At 38.7% G+C, this 15265-nt stretch overlaps 1 protein-coding gene across 1 annotated transcript in view; it reads left to right on the top strand.

Moving 5' to 3' along the window:
* The window catches only part of ARHGAP28 (Rho GTPase activating protein 28), a 31032-nt gene extending 20688 nt beyond the window's left edge, over window positions 1-10344 (top strand). The window contains exons 8-14 of the mRNA XM_062500988.1: window positions 257-419; window positions 1565-1647; window positions 4555-4752; window positions 5406-5549; window positions 7640-7794; window positions 8392-8456; window positions 10253-10344. Coding sequence (XP_062356972.1) covers window positions 257-419; window positions 1565-1647; window positions 4555-4752; window positions 5406-5549; window positions 7640-7794; window positions 8392-8456; window positions 10253-10344 — 900 coding nt within the window. The remainder of the gene's footprint in view (window positions 1-256; window positions 420-1564; window positions 1648-4554; window positions 4753-5405; window positions 5550-7639; window positions 7795-8391; window positions 8457-10252) is intronic.
* Window positions 10345-15265: the final 4921 nt, after the last annotated feature.

The following is a 15265-nucleotide window of genomic DNA, read 5'->3' as shown; positions in this document are numbered from 1 at the left end:
CTCAAATTGTTCACTGGCAGAAATCTAGCTATAGCAAACCGTATTTAGCCTGGGTTGCCAAATATCTGAAGGAACTTGACTTGTTAAGCTGCTCAGAACTCCACATGGCTGTACCTAGGCTGTCGCTGGTTTAGGGCTGCTTTAGTTCAAGTGCTGTACAAACCTGCCTGCTGCTTGTAGTGGGATTTCTGAAATGATCACAAACTGCTGGACCAGCAGCAATGATTGAAGGCCAAAGGTTTCTTTTATCTTTCAGAATCTTCATCAAGAACTTGAGGCAAAATTTTATGAAGACACTTTTGACTGGGACCAAGTACGAAATAACGATGCAGCAGGACTGCTGAAAATGTTTATAAGAGAACTCCCAAGCCCACTCTTCACAGTAGAATATTTGCCTGCATTCATCACTCTAGTAGAAAGTAAGTGGAAATGGAGCTAGTATGGACTGAAAATAAGATAAAATACAAGAGTAGGCATTACATTTTTTTCTCTCTCTGTAGTATATAAAATAGTCACGGAATCTTTTTTCTCCCTCTGAAGTAGAGAGAAAAACACGCTCAGTGTTTTGCCTAAACATTTTAATTTTCTGCAGGATTTTGTTTTCAAAGGAGAAAGGTGTTTACATTCAGCTATTAGCACAGGTTTGTGTGAACAAAACAACTGTTTAATGTAAAATTTGAAACCTGTGAGTAAACAGTGTCTGTCATATATAGACTCTGATTCACATTAGCTGTAAGTTTCACAAATGAAGATCTCTGCAAGGTAAACTCAGATCACTGTCCTTTATCTACTGGACCTGTTCTATTTCTGTTAAAGTTTATGTTGAGATCAGACCATTGGTAGAGATATGTGTGAGTACAGAAAGGTTCAGGAAGCTGAGCTTTGTTTTCAGTGTACATACACCCTCTCAATTTCAGTACATTTTGTTCATTTCTCTTCCAGGAAGAATGCAATTGTACCCTACCGTACTTGTGACTTCACTGCAAAGTCACTTGAGCTAGGACAGACTGAAAGTCTCAGGATGGTGAATTTATTAGCAAATTGGTACAGAAAGCTGAGGATCTTTACATAAGGTTGCAGTAATGCTTTCAGTGTCTCCATGAGTAGTTTAAAGCGCAGGAGGAGGTGGCCTCTTCCCATAAACTTCACATACCTGAGTGTGCTCCTGTGAATCCCAGGCTGCATGCAGTTACAACGGCTCAGCAGTTAGGAGAAGACTGAACAGGAGATGTGTGTTCAGAACAAAGTGACTTTATTCCCTACAACAAATACACAGATATCTAAGAGAAATGAGCTAATACTGAAAAACACTGGATTGTTACTATGCAGATAGGATTTTGTAGTGCCTTGTGTCCCTGTGTGACAAAGATCCAAGATGATAAGGAAAAACCCACTCATTAAGGTGATTTTATATTTGGGGAAAAGTGTATGGTTAATCAACACCTAAGCATGCTAGTTTCAACCAGGCACTAGTTGGTATTTCTAGAACTTTTGATGCATAAAGTTTTTAGAGCAAGCCAACTGCAGTTGGGGTTTCAAAAGCATTAATTATTCATGTCCTTAGAAATCTCCAAGATCAAGTTACAACTACAAGCTTTGCATCTGTTGATCATGCTGATGCCTGAGGCCAACAGAGACACAGCCAAGGTAAGTTCTTCATTTGCTATCACCTGCCATCTGTGGGGCTTTTGACTTTTAAATGAGAGACTCATTTTTTTCAGATGCTGCACCAGGAAGGTATTCGTCTGTGGTTTTGATGGTTTCCTTGAAAAGATGTTCAAATTTCCTGGCTGTCATTTCTTTTACAGGCAATTAAGAAATAGTTGCTGGGGGTATCCAACTGCCGGATCTCAGGCATCATTATTATGGAGCACTCATTTAAAAGAGGCATATTCCTCACTTAGTTTGGACAAAGGAGGTCCAGTTTTTGGATTTTCTTTATAACTGAAATTCTACAGGATGAATTTAAGAGAGAATCTTCCCTCTAGAAACTTGCCTAGTGCACTCCTGGTACTGGAAGGGCTTCCAGGGCACTGGACCAGACTGCAGGGTGTAGTCCAGGGTAAAAACATGCATCTGTAGCACAGATGTCAAGTTCAAGTTGGCTTGCCTTACAAACCCATGCCCACCCCCATGTACTACTTCCTTATACAAACACAGTGGCTTCAAGAATTTTGGATGTTTGGGAGCACCCAGATCTGACTGCAGCTATGTCCTGACCCTAAGAAACACTGGTTGTATCTTTGGGTCTGTTTCTACATCAAGGAAACCTGAGTGAACAAGCTTCCTGGGAACCTCCAGATATTTCATTAGGTCCCCAGCTCATGAGGATCATGCAGGTCTCCCACCTCTGAAAGCCTTTCAGTCAGCTTAGATACAACTTTATGAGTTCAGGTGCCTTCTTTACCTGTATTCATGTATGCAGTCACAAGGGACAAGAACCACTGTCTTCAAAGCGCCTGGAGGTCTACTAGTGCTCTCTAAAGAATGGGGGTTGTTTCTGCCACTGAAGTTCATTTGGGTACAGAGCTGCATGTTTAAAACACATGCTAGAGGAGTAGTCTTAATTGTTACTTTATCATTAATAAGACTTATGTACAAAAATAGAAGTGATGACAAAACTCTCTACACAGTTCCACTCTCTTGTCTATAATGAGATTTTAGAAACTTCTCCAACACAGTTTCTACTTTGTAATTCTTGGGTTTGTAAAAATGTTTTAATTTCTATGTCAGGGTACAAAGACAGTGGCTTTAATGATACGTTTTTTGGGGTTCAACCAAGAGCCAGCTAATACCTGTCATGGTTCAACCCTAGCCAGCAACCAATTCCATGTAGCTTCTCGCTCCCAACCCCGTCAGTGGGATCAGGGAGAATAAGGGTAAAAGCTGGAAAATTAATGAGTTGAGATAAACGTAATTTAATAGGAAAAACAAAACCTGTTCATGAAAGCAGAGCAAAAAAATGAACTCACCACATCCCACAGGCTGGCAGGTGTTCAGCCATCACCAGGGGAGCAGGGCTTCATCTCATGTAACAGTTACTTGGGAAGACAAATGCCATCACTCCAAAAGTCCCCTCCTTCCTTCATCTTCCTGCCACCTTTTTATACTGAGCATGATGTCACATGGTCTGGAATATCCCTTTGGTCACCAGTCCTGGCTGTGTTTCCTCCCAATTTCTCTTACACCTCAGCATTAGGCAGTATGAAAAGCAGGAAAGGCCTTGGCTCCAAGCAAGTGCTACTTAGTAATAACAAAAAATATCTATATTATTAACATTGTGTTCAACACAAGTCCCAGACATAATCCCATACCGGTCAGCATAAAGAAAATTAACACTCCCCAATCTAAAACCAGCATACCACCACACAGCCATTTCTTCACTCCTCCCCACTTCCAGTGGGATAGGTGAGAAAATTTTAAAAAAAGTATAATTCATGTGTTGAGACAGTAACAGTTCAATAGGACAGAAATTAATGGGAAAATAATAATAATTAATTAATTAGAACACACAAAACAAGTGTTGCACAATGCAGTTGTTCACCACTCACTGACTGATGCCCAGCCAGTTCTTGAGTAGTGGGCCCAGACCAGTTTTCCCCACAGTTTAGATACTGAGCACAATGCCATACAGTATGGAATATCCTTTGGGAATCAGTTCTTCAGGCTGTGCCCTCTCCCAAGTCCTTGTGCAGCCCCAGCCCCCTTGCTGGCAGGGCAGCATGAGAAGCTAAAGATTACACTTGACTAAGTGTAAACACTGCTTAGCAACAACTAAAACATCAGTGTGTTATCAACATTATTCTTATCCTAAATCCAAAACACAGCCCTGTAACAGATACAAAGAAGAAAATTAACTCTATCCTGGCTGAAACCAGAACAGTGTTGCAGAAAGACTCATTGGTAGACCCCCACCTCTAACCACAGCTGCAGTCTGTGCTATGTAATCGTTCAGGCAAAATTCTGAATAAACTACCCAAAAGGGGAAATTAATTTCCTTTGACTCTGCCAAGCATGTGCAGAAGCAACATCAATGAACAACCACTTAGCTCTTCTTGCTTTTGTTATCCCAGAATAAAAGTCTGGGGGTTGCTGGCAGAAATTTCAGGTCATATTACATGTGTGACTGGTGCAGGTTTGAAGACAGACTAATCAGCGCAGGTGACTGTGATATAAAAAGGGTTGACCAGATACATCAAAATGGACGCTTGGTAATCTATGAAGAAAGTAACTGTTCCCTTGCAATACGTGTACATCTTATCTCTACTATAGGATTCAGAGCCTTACTGGAGTCATTGTATTTGCCTTATAAATTTGGGATTATCCTCTAAACTACAGAAAATTTATTAATGTGTCTTTTGATAATATTAACTATTCCTCTGTGGTTGACACAGGTTGTTGTAGCAACAAATATCAGAGTAATCCAAATACAATGAAAAAACACTAAGTTTCACCTCCAAGTGCAAATATCGCAGCCAGACACATACATTTGAAAATGCTGCATTTCAAAAGTAAATTCTTTCCTGAGATTAAGCAAGTATTGCTTTTTTCCAGGCCTTTCTTCAGTTCCTGAAGAAGGTGGTTGCTAATGAAGGGAAAAACAAGATGAATTTGTGGAACGTGTCTATGATTGTTGCACCAAACCTCTTTATCTACAAAGGGAAGCGTGCAAACCAACAAGAAATGCAAGCAGCTGCCACCACTGCACACATTGTGCGGCTTTTAATCCGGTACCAGGACATCCTGTGGACAGTGAGTAGTGCTGGTTCCCTCTTTATGATTCCATTACAGTGCAGTATTTTGCTATATGCAGGAGATGTGCAGAAATTTGGAAACTGACTGGAGTCTTCCATATCTAGAATAAGGCACCCTGACAGATATTTCTGGATTGAGAGCTACCTTACTATCTAAGACATCTATTTTAGCATCAATTCCCTTCTGGAAATATACCTCCTATACCATCGTTTATACAGAGTGATGCATAGAAGAATGATTTAATCTGGATGTGTAGGTTATATGTCTGAACTTGAATGTGATTAGAAGTCTGTTCAAAGTGTAGCCCACAATAAAATGAGTACAACTTTTTTTGGCTTTTGAAGGTTGGCCTGAAGATATTGACAGTCTCGGCTCATTTGCTCATAACAGAGGGAAGGTATAATGGGGATTACAAAGGCTACCTCCTAATAAAGTTCCTGCAGCTGCAAACACTGCTTTAAAGTTTCATATGGTGGGAAAGATGATCCACAGTTTCATCAAAGTTTCAACAACTGTAGGTTGTTAGAGGAAACTACTGATTGCATGTATAAACAGAGTTTCTGCTACCTAAAATTTGGTGCCCTTCAAAAGACCCAACACATTGGGAAAAAAATTACTGTATATTCTCAGATCTGGATTCCTTCATCTAGGTCCCATCTTTCCTGATTTCCCAAGTGAGAAAAATGAATGAGGCAGCAATGAACAACAGCAAGAGACAGCTGATGTTTGACAAAGGAGTGAGAAAACTTCTGAGGAGAAAGACCATGGAACGGGAGAGACCTGAAAGACCAGAGGTGTGATAAAAAGATACAAGTTTCAAGGGTGGCTTTAAACAGTCTCCCTCCTTTATCTCATGAAAGATTCCGGGTTTGGGGAGGAAATTTTGCCATACAAAATAAGCTGATTTGAGAGTGATCTTTAAAAGTGTGTTTTCCAGTCCAACACTCTGATAAGACAGAGTTTTGAGAATTGACTGAGAAAAGGTACGGGAGGCAGAATGATTTCCAGCAGCCAAAGCTGCCAAGCTGGTTTTTAACCTGTTTCGTAAGAAATGGTCATATGTGGACTGTCCCTGACAGCAATGATTTGTAGATACTCAACAAATGCACGTATCTGCAGATGAGTAATAGGATGGTCCATATAGGATTAATTGCATTTATCCAGGTCCTGGTACAGGCCACTTGATATTCTCCTTGCATGCTTTAGTCTGAGAGCTTTGCACTTACTTTGCAAGCAGAGAGAAATTTCAGTTTGCCTACCATAGACACTTAAACTGTGTCTAATGTTAAGTGCCCAGTGAAGTAGATTGTGTTGTTATTCCCTGTATAGTCGGAGGAGAGACGTGGATACTTTTGAGGATTTCCAGGGCTCCAGAAGCAGTTTAGACTTAAGAAACTCTAATAGAAAAACTTTTCTTTGGAGTGCTTAAAGCCACCAACCTTTACCTACTGCCTAGAAGCTTACTTGGGGTATGCTGCTTTGATAGACAACTAGAATTGTCTTACATACTAGGTTCAACATACAGTTTGGGCAACAAGACATGTCAAGTCTCCATGAAAAACATACCCAGTCCCTATAGCAACTTACACGTATTTCCATGCAGTAACTACCTTTAATAGCCTGGAAGTATTTAGAGTCTTCCATGAATGTTCAAGAGAATGAAGACTGGTGAATTTTAAGAGAAGTAATCAAGGAAAGGGTAAAGGACTCTATAGTTGTTGAAGAGTAGTCTTGAAGAACAAAAGAAAAGACCAGTTAGGAAAGAATGATATCACAAGATTATGAGAAATAGAGAATGAGGCACCTAGTACAGACAAGAGAGAAAATGCAGAAGGTAATGTATGGAGGGAAAAGTAGAAAAATAAATGTTGTGAGTGAGTGGTGAATCAATTCAAATTCATCTTTCTCAAGAAACTGCCAGCATTGACTGAAGTATTTTAGGTAGGGTAGGACATAGATTGTGCTGCAGATAGGAGACACAGATGTTTATTTTAAATGGCAGTGTAGACTTCTGTGCTGCAAAGTTAAATTCAGCCTGGGATGAACACAGATAGACTTCTCTGAGCAGAGTCAGTTACTGAAGTCATTGCACCTTTGGGAAGACAAGTCCATTGATTGGAGTAATTTGCTTTACATCTAATAAAAATTAGGGTAGCCATGGCAAGGAGCTGAAATACGAAGGGCAAATTGGAGGCAAACTCTGTTTGGATAACTGGGTTTAATGTTCAGAGCACTTAACACAGTCCCCAGGTCTCAGATGTTCCAAATTACACAGAGACAGAGACTGGAGAGACTACTGTGTTCTGGTCAGCATGGTATTAACCGGATTAGAACTGGAATGCAAACCTTGCTAATTGATTTATCCACCATTAATCATGGAAGAGTGCATAAACTTCATAGATGATCATTTGAACCCTACACAAGGTCAAATTTCAAATTAACAGAAGCCATATGGTACTTGATGTTTTACTGTACACTCACTCCAATCTAGTAGAAGATATAGGAAGCAGAAACAGAGAACTGAATCTATGCCTCAGGAGAATTTCATCTTTAGAAGGAAGAACAGATATTCATAATAATTTTTGTTTTCAAATAAGCAGTTGGTTCACTGACCAATGTTAACAGAAATAAGTTAAAGTTATAGTTCAAGAGATTTACCCTGTGTGCATTTATGTGCTATTTACCAAAGACTTTGTGTCTTTGTGTTGTATCTGATTTGTGTCCACAAATTTGCATTTGTATGACTGTAAATGTCTTTTGAATAGCCAAGAGAATGTAGGACAGTGAGTTTTGGAAGCAACCTCAAATTAGGTTGTAGAACTGCTTCCAAATTGAGCTAGAGCAATATTTACCTTAGACTTACTCTATTGAATATTGATTTTAGGGAGCTGTCACTTTTCCTCCCTACTTGCAGTCTGACATACCCGAGGGGGTGATAAGAGTTTATGCTCCACTGCATTCAAAAGTCTCTATGGCAATTCAACTCAACAGCCAAACAAAAGCCAAAGACATCCTGGCTCGATTCCACTGTGAAAACAGGTAAGTAAAGAAGAACATTTTGTTTTTCCTGAACAACAACATCAGAACTATAAATTAATAGATTGTTCCCTCTTCAAATTTTCGTTCTGTTACAAGAACTCTTTTTCCTAACCTAAAATTGCTAATTTATGGTTATGTTGGTCAAAGAAATTTTGACCACTTATCTTACTCTTCTTATTTTACTTAATAATTGGCTCCTATACAAAATCAATCTGCTTTCCCTTTAGTAGACCACTATTAAAAATTTACATTAAACATATATTTTATAGACTTTTATATTTTTAAAAGCTAAATTTAAAATTTTAAAAATTTTAAAATTTGAATTTAATTTTAAATTAATTTTAATATTTAGATTAATGTTTTAATAATAATGTTAATATAGAATAATTAATATAAAAGGTTTTGTTGACTGAGATGCAATAATCTACCTCTGTAGTAGATTCATTATTCTGCAGTGATCCATTTGGTAGAAGTTGTGGGTTTTGCTAAGGCAGTTAAGAGATGGAAAAACATCAAACTTTAGCTTACCATAGATGATGGGTGATAAGGCAGTGGTTATAACAGAAAGACAAACTGAAAGGTTTTTTTCCATCCTAGCCGTGGATCATCGCAGAACGTGAGAGGCCAGATCCAAAGTTTACATGAAATTGGAGGAAATATAGGTAGGTCTCAATTTTGAAAATTAATTCTAAATGTCCTTAACCTCCTAAAACACCTCAGGACAGCACTGTTTTGACACAGCTGGTTCTGTCCTATCCATTTGAAGGAAAGGAGCCTGACCCAAAAGCTGTTGGATCAATGTCATTATTTATTCCATCTCCAGAGTGCCAGGAGGGGCACCCCACAGGAGAGAATGAACCCAGCGGCTGGATCTCAGCAGCACTTCTTGCAGTCTTGCCAAATTCAGCTGACCTTTTGCTTATCTCTCTCACTCTCATAGCTGAGAATTTTTCCATGGTTAAGAGATCCTTAGTCTTCCTACTGCAAGCACATTCCACCTGGCTGTCAAACCCTTTTCCAAGACCTCTTACTGTATATAAGTGTTAACCTCTCACAAACAAAAACCCACAGAATTGTGAATTCAGCCCCTGCAGACATGGGTGTTCTATACTCACACTAATGTGTGCTTTATTTAGATTACAAATTCCTTACAATAGGGCTTTGTCTTCTTCTGTTTCATGCAGTGACACTCTTATAATGATAACAACAGTGGCTTGCCCCACAAGTTTCTGGCCTGAAGGTCAAAAAACATATTTTAATTTGAGATTACAGAATCCTGGCTCTCTCCTTTCTCTGTTCATACCAAAATTCCAGATGCTCTGTCATAGTCAGTTGTGAATTATCTGATTAGATTATTCCTTAATTCTTCTATATTCAGCTCTAAAGAGTTTCTGTAAAGTTGTTACAAAACATCACAGACTTACTTCAGCAGCCATCAGGAATCTGTATTTATTACTGATGATAATACAAAATTAATTGGATTAGTGATTTGTTTTGCCAAATCACAAACAGGATGACCAATTTATGCTAAAAATGAAAAACAATCCCAAATATTCCTGCAATGGTCTTCCAAAAAATTGAGACATTTAATTTGCATCTTCATTTAAAATAATTTTTATAGTCCTAGATCCTTCAGGGTACCTTAGTCCACTGATTAAGCATTAATTCATTTATATTGCTTTCGCTTGAATAAAATCATTAGGACCCCAGTGACCTTGTAAGTAACCATACAAAAATTTTACCATAATCTTGTGTCACAGCAAAGTAAGCTCACCAGTGAAATGACTTCATTACCCCATGTAAATGCAATATAGTCCAACAAATCAACTTAACTCTAGAATTTATTGCCTTATTACTCAACTAAGAGGCACGAAATCCTCATTCTGGCAAAGGCAGCCACAACTTCACAATCATCAGCTAATGAAACAGCTGGAGTGCAGAGGATTTTTTTTTTTTTTAAACCAGGAAATTGGCAACTCCCAAAAACCTTGTTAGAGTCCTGCAGTTCTTTACAAGATCCTACTGTATGGGAACACATTGTTTACAGAGCTACTTTTTCAGCATTTAAAAATAGTGTAGAAGTGAGAGAGCTATAATTCCAGCTAAGTAAATCCAAAGAAATAAAACCCCACATACTGTAGCGCTTGCACTAACAGTGTTGTTGAAGCTTCTAAAGAGAGCATATTCATTGTTTGACTAAATGTCTTGTCCAGTACTCAGTGTAATGCAGGACATCCTGCCTGGAAGTGACAGTGAATTCATGACTGTCACAGAGTAAAATCACTGGCGAATTTACCAAAAGCCCTCTCTGTTCCCAGGCAAGATGTTAGCTGGACAGACACACCAAACCAGGCTTGCTGTGTGCAAGTCAGAGAAATTTTCAAGGGCATTTTAACACAGCTCTGTCCCTGTGTGCTCAGAACATCCTATGATTCATGGCTGACAATTTCCTTTTCAGGTCAACACTGTTTGGATCCAGATGCGTTCATGCTAGATGTCTACCGTGCAAATCCTCATGCAGAATGGGTGATAAAACCAAAAGCCAGCTGAAGCAGAAGGCAGCAGTATACTGGACAAAAACCAAACGGACAAGAGTGATGCCTGTCATTTTAAGCAGCTCTTTCAGAGACAAAACAAAATGGTAGCTACAGGACATCGTTCCTTCCTACTGCACTGTCCAACTGATGGTCAGCACATAGTACTTTTGGTATTCCAGCTTCCAAACCAGCAGAAAAATACCACATTAGTTACGCTTTCGTATGGATTACACTTGTGCCAGTTGGCCCAGGACGTGAGAAGGGCAGACCAAGGTACGGTGTTTGTTTCCTGACCTGGTGTTAGAACGTTTTTTGGAAATAATGCAGTGGCATCAGATGATTGAAACACTGCTGACCACAGCATAACACAGAAGCATGACAGAGACATTGGAGAAGGGAAGGTGTCTGTCAGGCATGGAAGGTGGGAGCTCAACGTGCAGCACTGCCAAGACAGCTGTGTGAAAAACCAAACCTTTCTCCTGAAAGTAAACTCATACAGAGTGTGTTACTGCAATACTTGTGTCTCTCAGTCTCTCCTCATGAGTACCTGATACTGGGGGAGGGAGGCAGGAGGAGGAACTATAGGCAGCTGTACTGCTCAGTGTACATACCACTGTATATCTCACTACCAGTCTTCCAAAATCGTCTGTCTGGATCCCTCAGCTGTGTGCAATTGTAATGCCACAAACCACACTCCCCTCCCTTTCCCTGTCACACAAGTTTCAGGAGACAAAAACTAGGTGACAAGGGGCATATTTTACTTGATACTCTCAGAATTAAATCTGTGTAATGCCAGACTATGAGATGTGTTAATGGTGCCACTTACAGTCAACACCTTTTTTGTTAAGCATTATAGTTTCTAATTTGTAACCTAATTCTTTTTGTTTTGTTTATTTTAGCTTTAATATGTAAGCAATTTTTATACTCTTCAGCTGCATCAACAAGAGAGATCTTTGTTCAGGTCTTGTATAATACAGCATGGAGAAGAAACAGGGCTTCCAATCAGAAAAGGGATTTAATAATTTACACATTAGGTCTTTAAAACCATAGGAAATTTAGGCCCAGTTGTGCTGGGGGTTTTACAAATACATAGCAAATTGCAGCTGGCATGCAGTCTAAGCAGAAACACAGGCTGACAAGAGAATAGTGGGCTGCAACTGAATTGGGAATGTCAAATAAGATGTCTGGTTTGGAGCTAGTCACAAGAGCAAGTGATGTTCTTCTCTCAGTCATCTCACTTTGGGCTACGCTAAAGTAAAAGAGGTTTGTTGAGTACGGAAATCACAAATCTGTCTAAAAGAGCAAGTATTTTTTTCATCTGTGTCATATACAGTAAGTGGGAACCAATGCCTTCAACTGCACTGCAATGTCCCCATCATTAGATGATGATGTTGCACATTGAAACCACCCCCAGCCTAAGTAATGACTTTTGTTCCTGATCTGGACACAGGGATGAGGCAGAAGCTCTGTTTATTACATAGCAATTTAAAAGCACACTGAACCAAGTCTTCCAGGTGAACATAAAGTCTGCTGTCCTGTAGAGAAAGCCTGTAACTTGTGATGCTCTGCTGAATCTGTGCAATGAGGATCTGAACCAGAAGCAGAGCCTCTAAAATGTGTCAATTTAACTGTGTTCTCTGGCAATTAACTTTCATTGTTACTGGTCAGTGAAAGAAATCAGCATTAAATAACTTCACCAGCAACAATAATGTCTACAGAGGGCAGATCCTGTCTTCTTCATGTCTTATCTTTTTGATAAAAATGATAAAAAATTATAACCATTTTCTTTAAAACAGCGACATTTTTAACTTTCTGGTTGTTTTGGTGTTTTGGGGTTTTTTTTGTTTGTTTGTTTTTTTGTTGTTGTTGTTTTCTTCCTTGTTTGGGTTTTTTGTTTTCTTTTGTTTTTCCATTTTCTTCTTAACACTAAAGGAGACATAGTTGCAGCCCGGAAAAAAACAGGACAGTTGTATTATAAAATACACTCCTTATTTTGACAACTATTTATTTTAAGTATACAAGAGATAGTAGATCTGTGGCGTGTTTATAGGACTAAGCATAAATGTTTTGTCATGCGCTTTGCTCCTGATACCCTTTAGTTCCCTCTGTGGCAAAGGACAGCTCTGCTTATGCTGTCCTTGTTTGTCAGCTGTAAAGCAGGACTAGTACTTTCCATATAAAGGCAACATGACAATTAGTCAAGTTAAATTCTACTCTCAGATGTAGCCAAACAATTCCCTGAGCAGATCAGGAGTTATAAACATCCATCTGGGAGGAATAAACTCAGCAAAGGCTTTATATGCAGAAAGTGCTTCAAATAAAAAGAGAATCATATAAATGCTAAGCATCATTGTATCTATAGCCAACTAAAAGGCATTCTGTGACTACAAAAAGACTAAACATTAAGAAAATAATTTGAAATGTTATAGCAAATGAGCTAACTTCCTACAATACTTTCAGAAAAATACATTGACCTTCTCCATCTTGCTCACTCACTTCACTCTGTGTTCTCAATGGTTGTGCAAGGGAAAGGACAGAGCAGCCCTGTGTTCGTGCTGCAACTTGCTCAGCATGTTCTGGACCTCATCCATGTTATTTCTGAAATGGATCTCCCTGAATTCTGTATGGAATACAAGGGGGTTTTGGAAGACTTTTATTACTTCTCAACTTAGGAAGGTCAAATATGATGTAATAAAATCCACCCTGTGAGCTCTTGTTTTATGCTAAAACTGCCTATAACTTTATAAGATGCATATTAGCAGATGAGCTAGATTCTACATAGAGTGGCCAAATACCTCCTGTCTCTGAAACAGAATGTCAGAATTCTCTTTTGATACAAATGGCCCTAATGAACCATATGTAGTGGTTAATACTGTTCCACATTAAGTTGTTTTGTATTGTTTTGGTACACTAACTTGATTTAATATGCATTAGACAAATGGAACAAGCTCAATAGAATTTTGAAATATGAGATCTCAACTTTAGGTTCTTATATTTCAAGATGTTGGTGGAGCCATGAGGAATTTTGTTCCTCCTAACAGAAGTTGAAGTCAAAAGTAAATTGCAAGAGGATTGTCACCTAGAAAAAGTAATATACATAGAAAGGTATTACTAAGAAAGTGATTGCAAGCAGGGAGAGATTTACTGAAATTCCGAAGAGCCTCAAGCATTTATATACTCCACGGTTCTACAAGGACAACATTTTGCATATCAACACACAGAGAGAGAGTATTGCAAAAAGCAGGTGTTGCAAATCAGACTGGAATTCTTGAACCTGTATATGCAGCAAATGTCATTAGAAAGTGTGCATGTGTGCAAATGTGTCTGTGTCCATGTATACTATTAACTACCTCACTCTGCATTTTCCAGGAAAAATACTTTGGCTTAGATGTTTACTACCTAATCTATTGCCAGTTTCACATTAACACTGACACAGTATTTCTTTTTGTATGAGGCAAGATTTGAAATTACAAAAAAAAAAAAAATCTAGTAAAATACATATTTCAGGATATGGATGAAATTTTATCAAAACCACGTTGCCTAAATTATGCTTGTGACTCTTGTAAGATCAGATGTTTGGGTTAATAGACAATGAATACAAACAAACAGTGTTTCATTTTATTTTTCAGTGGGTATCTATTAATGTGTGTCTTCTCTGGAAAATAATGCAATGCCACTAATCAAAGTGAAGTGTTTGTATGTATGTTTCCCTTACAATCCTCATTATGTTATGTGTTTTGTTGAAGTACGCCAACATGTACATGTATTTGTACAGCAGAGTGTGTCCACTGTATTGTATCCATGTCAAAAATAAAAAAAAAAATACAAAAAACCCAGCTCTTCAAATCTAAGTATGGGTATTTTGGATAGAAGGAGAGGGCAGAAGAGCAGTGGTGTATCCTTTTTCAAAGCAGCTGTGTTGTTACAGCACCTGAAAGCTGTAGAGCAGACCATGCTCTGCCACCCTTGCTGAAGTGGAGGAGCTCTTTGCTCCAGGAGCTCTTGGACTACCTCTATGCAATGTACAAAACACACTGCTTGGAATCCTGCCTCATTGAAAGCAATGGCAAACTGCTTTGGAGGTTCACTTCAGCCAGTATTTTTTAAACTAGTACAAAATACATAGAGAAAAACTAACTTTAGAACAAATTGTACAAATGCATAGTAAAAGCCAAATAAAATTGGAAGGAGCAAACAAAAATATTTCTAGTTCAAAGAGAAAAAAGAAGTGAGATGGAAGTAACTTGCAAAGAACTATGTTTATTACAGATGTATATTAAAGTAGGGGGCACATCTGTCACTGCTCCACAATCTGACCAGTTGATAAATACATGTCCTTACTTGACTGAGCTTGAGCACACACCCCCCAAACTGGCTCAAGAATAGCTACTGGAAGACTCATTTTAGAAGCAGAGGCAGGCACGGTAAGAAAAGACAAAGATATAACTGCAGGCTGGCCTCAAAACTGCCTCCCATTGTCCATAAGAAATACTGTTTTCCAAAGAATGATGCATTAGCTTGCATTGCCAAAATACATATTTTTTCCCAAATAAGACTGAAATTGTTTCTTCAGCAGCACATCACTTCACAGGCATTTCTGTGCCATAGAGATGCTGCTTGTCTTGAAGCTGATTCCATGAGAGCATAAACAGGAACATAATCCATCCAGCCAATGCATCTATAATGAGTGTCAGAAGCACTGCATAGTAAGGCAGAAGGAAAAGGAGCCAGAGCTACCCTATGAAGTGTAACTAAGAAAATTCTATTCATTAAACTCTGAATCTGAGACCTTCAAAATCATGCCTTTAGTCAGTCTCCTGCTCCCTCTGCTGGGCTGTGTCCACCTACGTTTCATATAATCAGAATCATATAATGGCCCAGATTGGAAGAAGCCTTAGAGATTATTTACTTCCAGCCTCCCTGTAGTGGGCATA

Source organism: Cinclus cinclus, chromosome 1, assembly GCF_963662255.1.
Source record: "Cinclus cinclus chromosome 1, bCinCin1.1, whole genome shotgun sequence".
Taxonomy (NCBI): domain Eukaryota; kingdom Metazoa; phylum Chordata; class Aves; order Passeriformes; family Cinclidae; genus Cinclus; species Cinclus cinclus.
The sequence above is the reverse complement of the archived record's forward strand: the minus strand, read 5'-3'. Positions and strand labels throughout refer to the sequence as shown.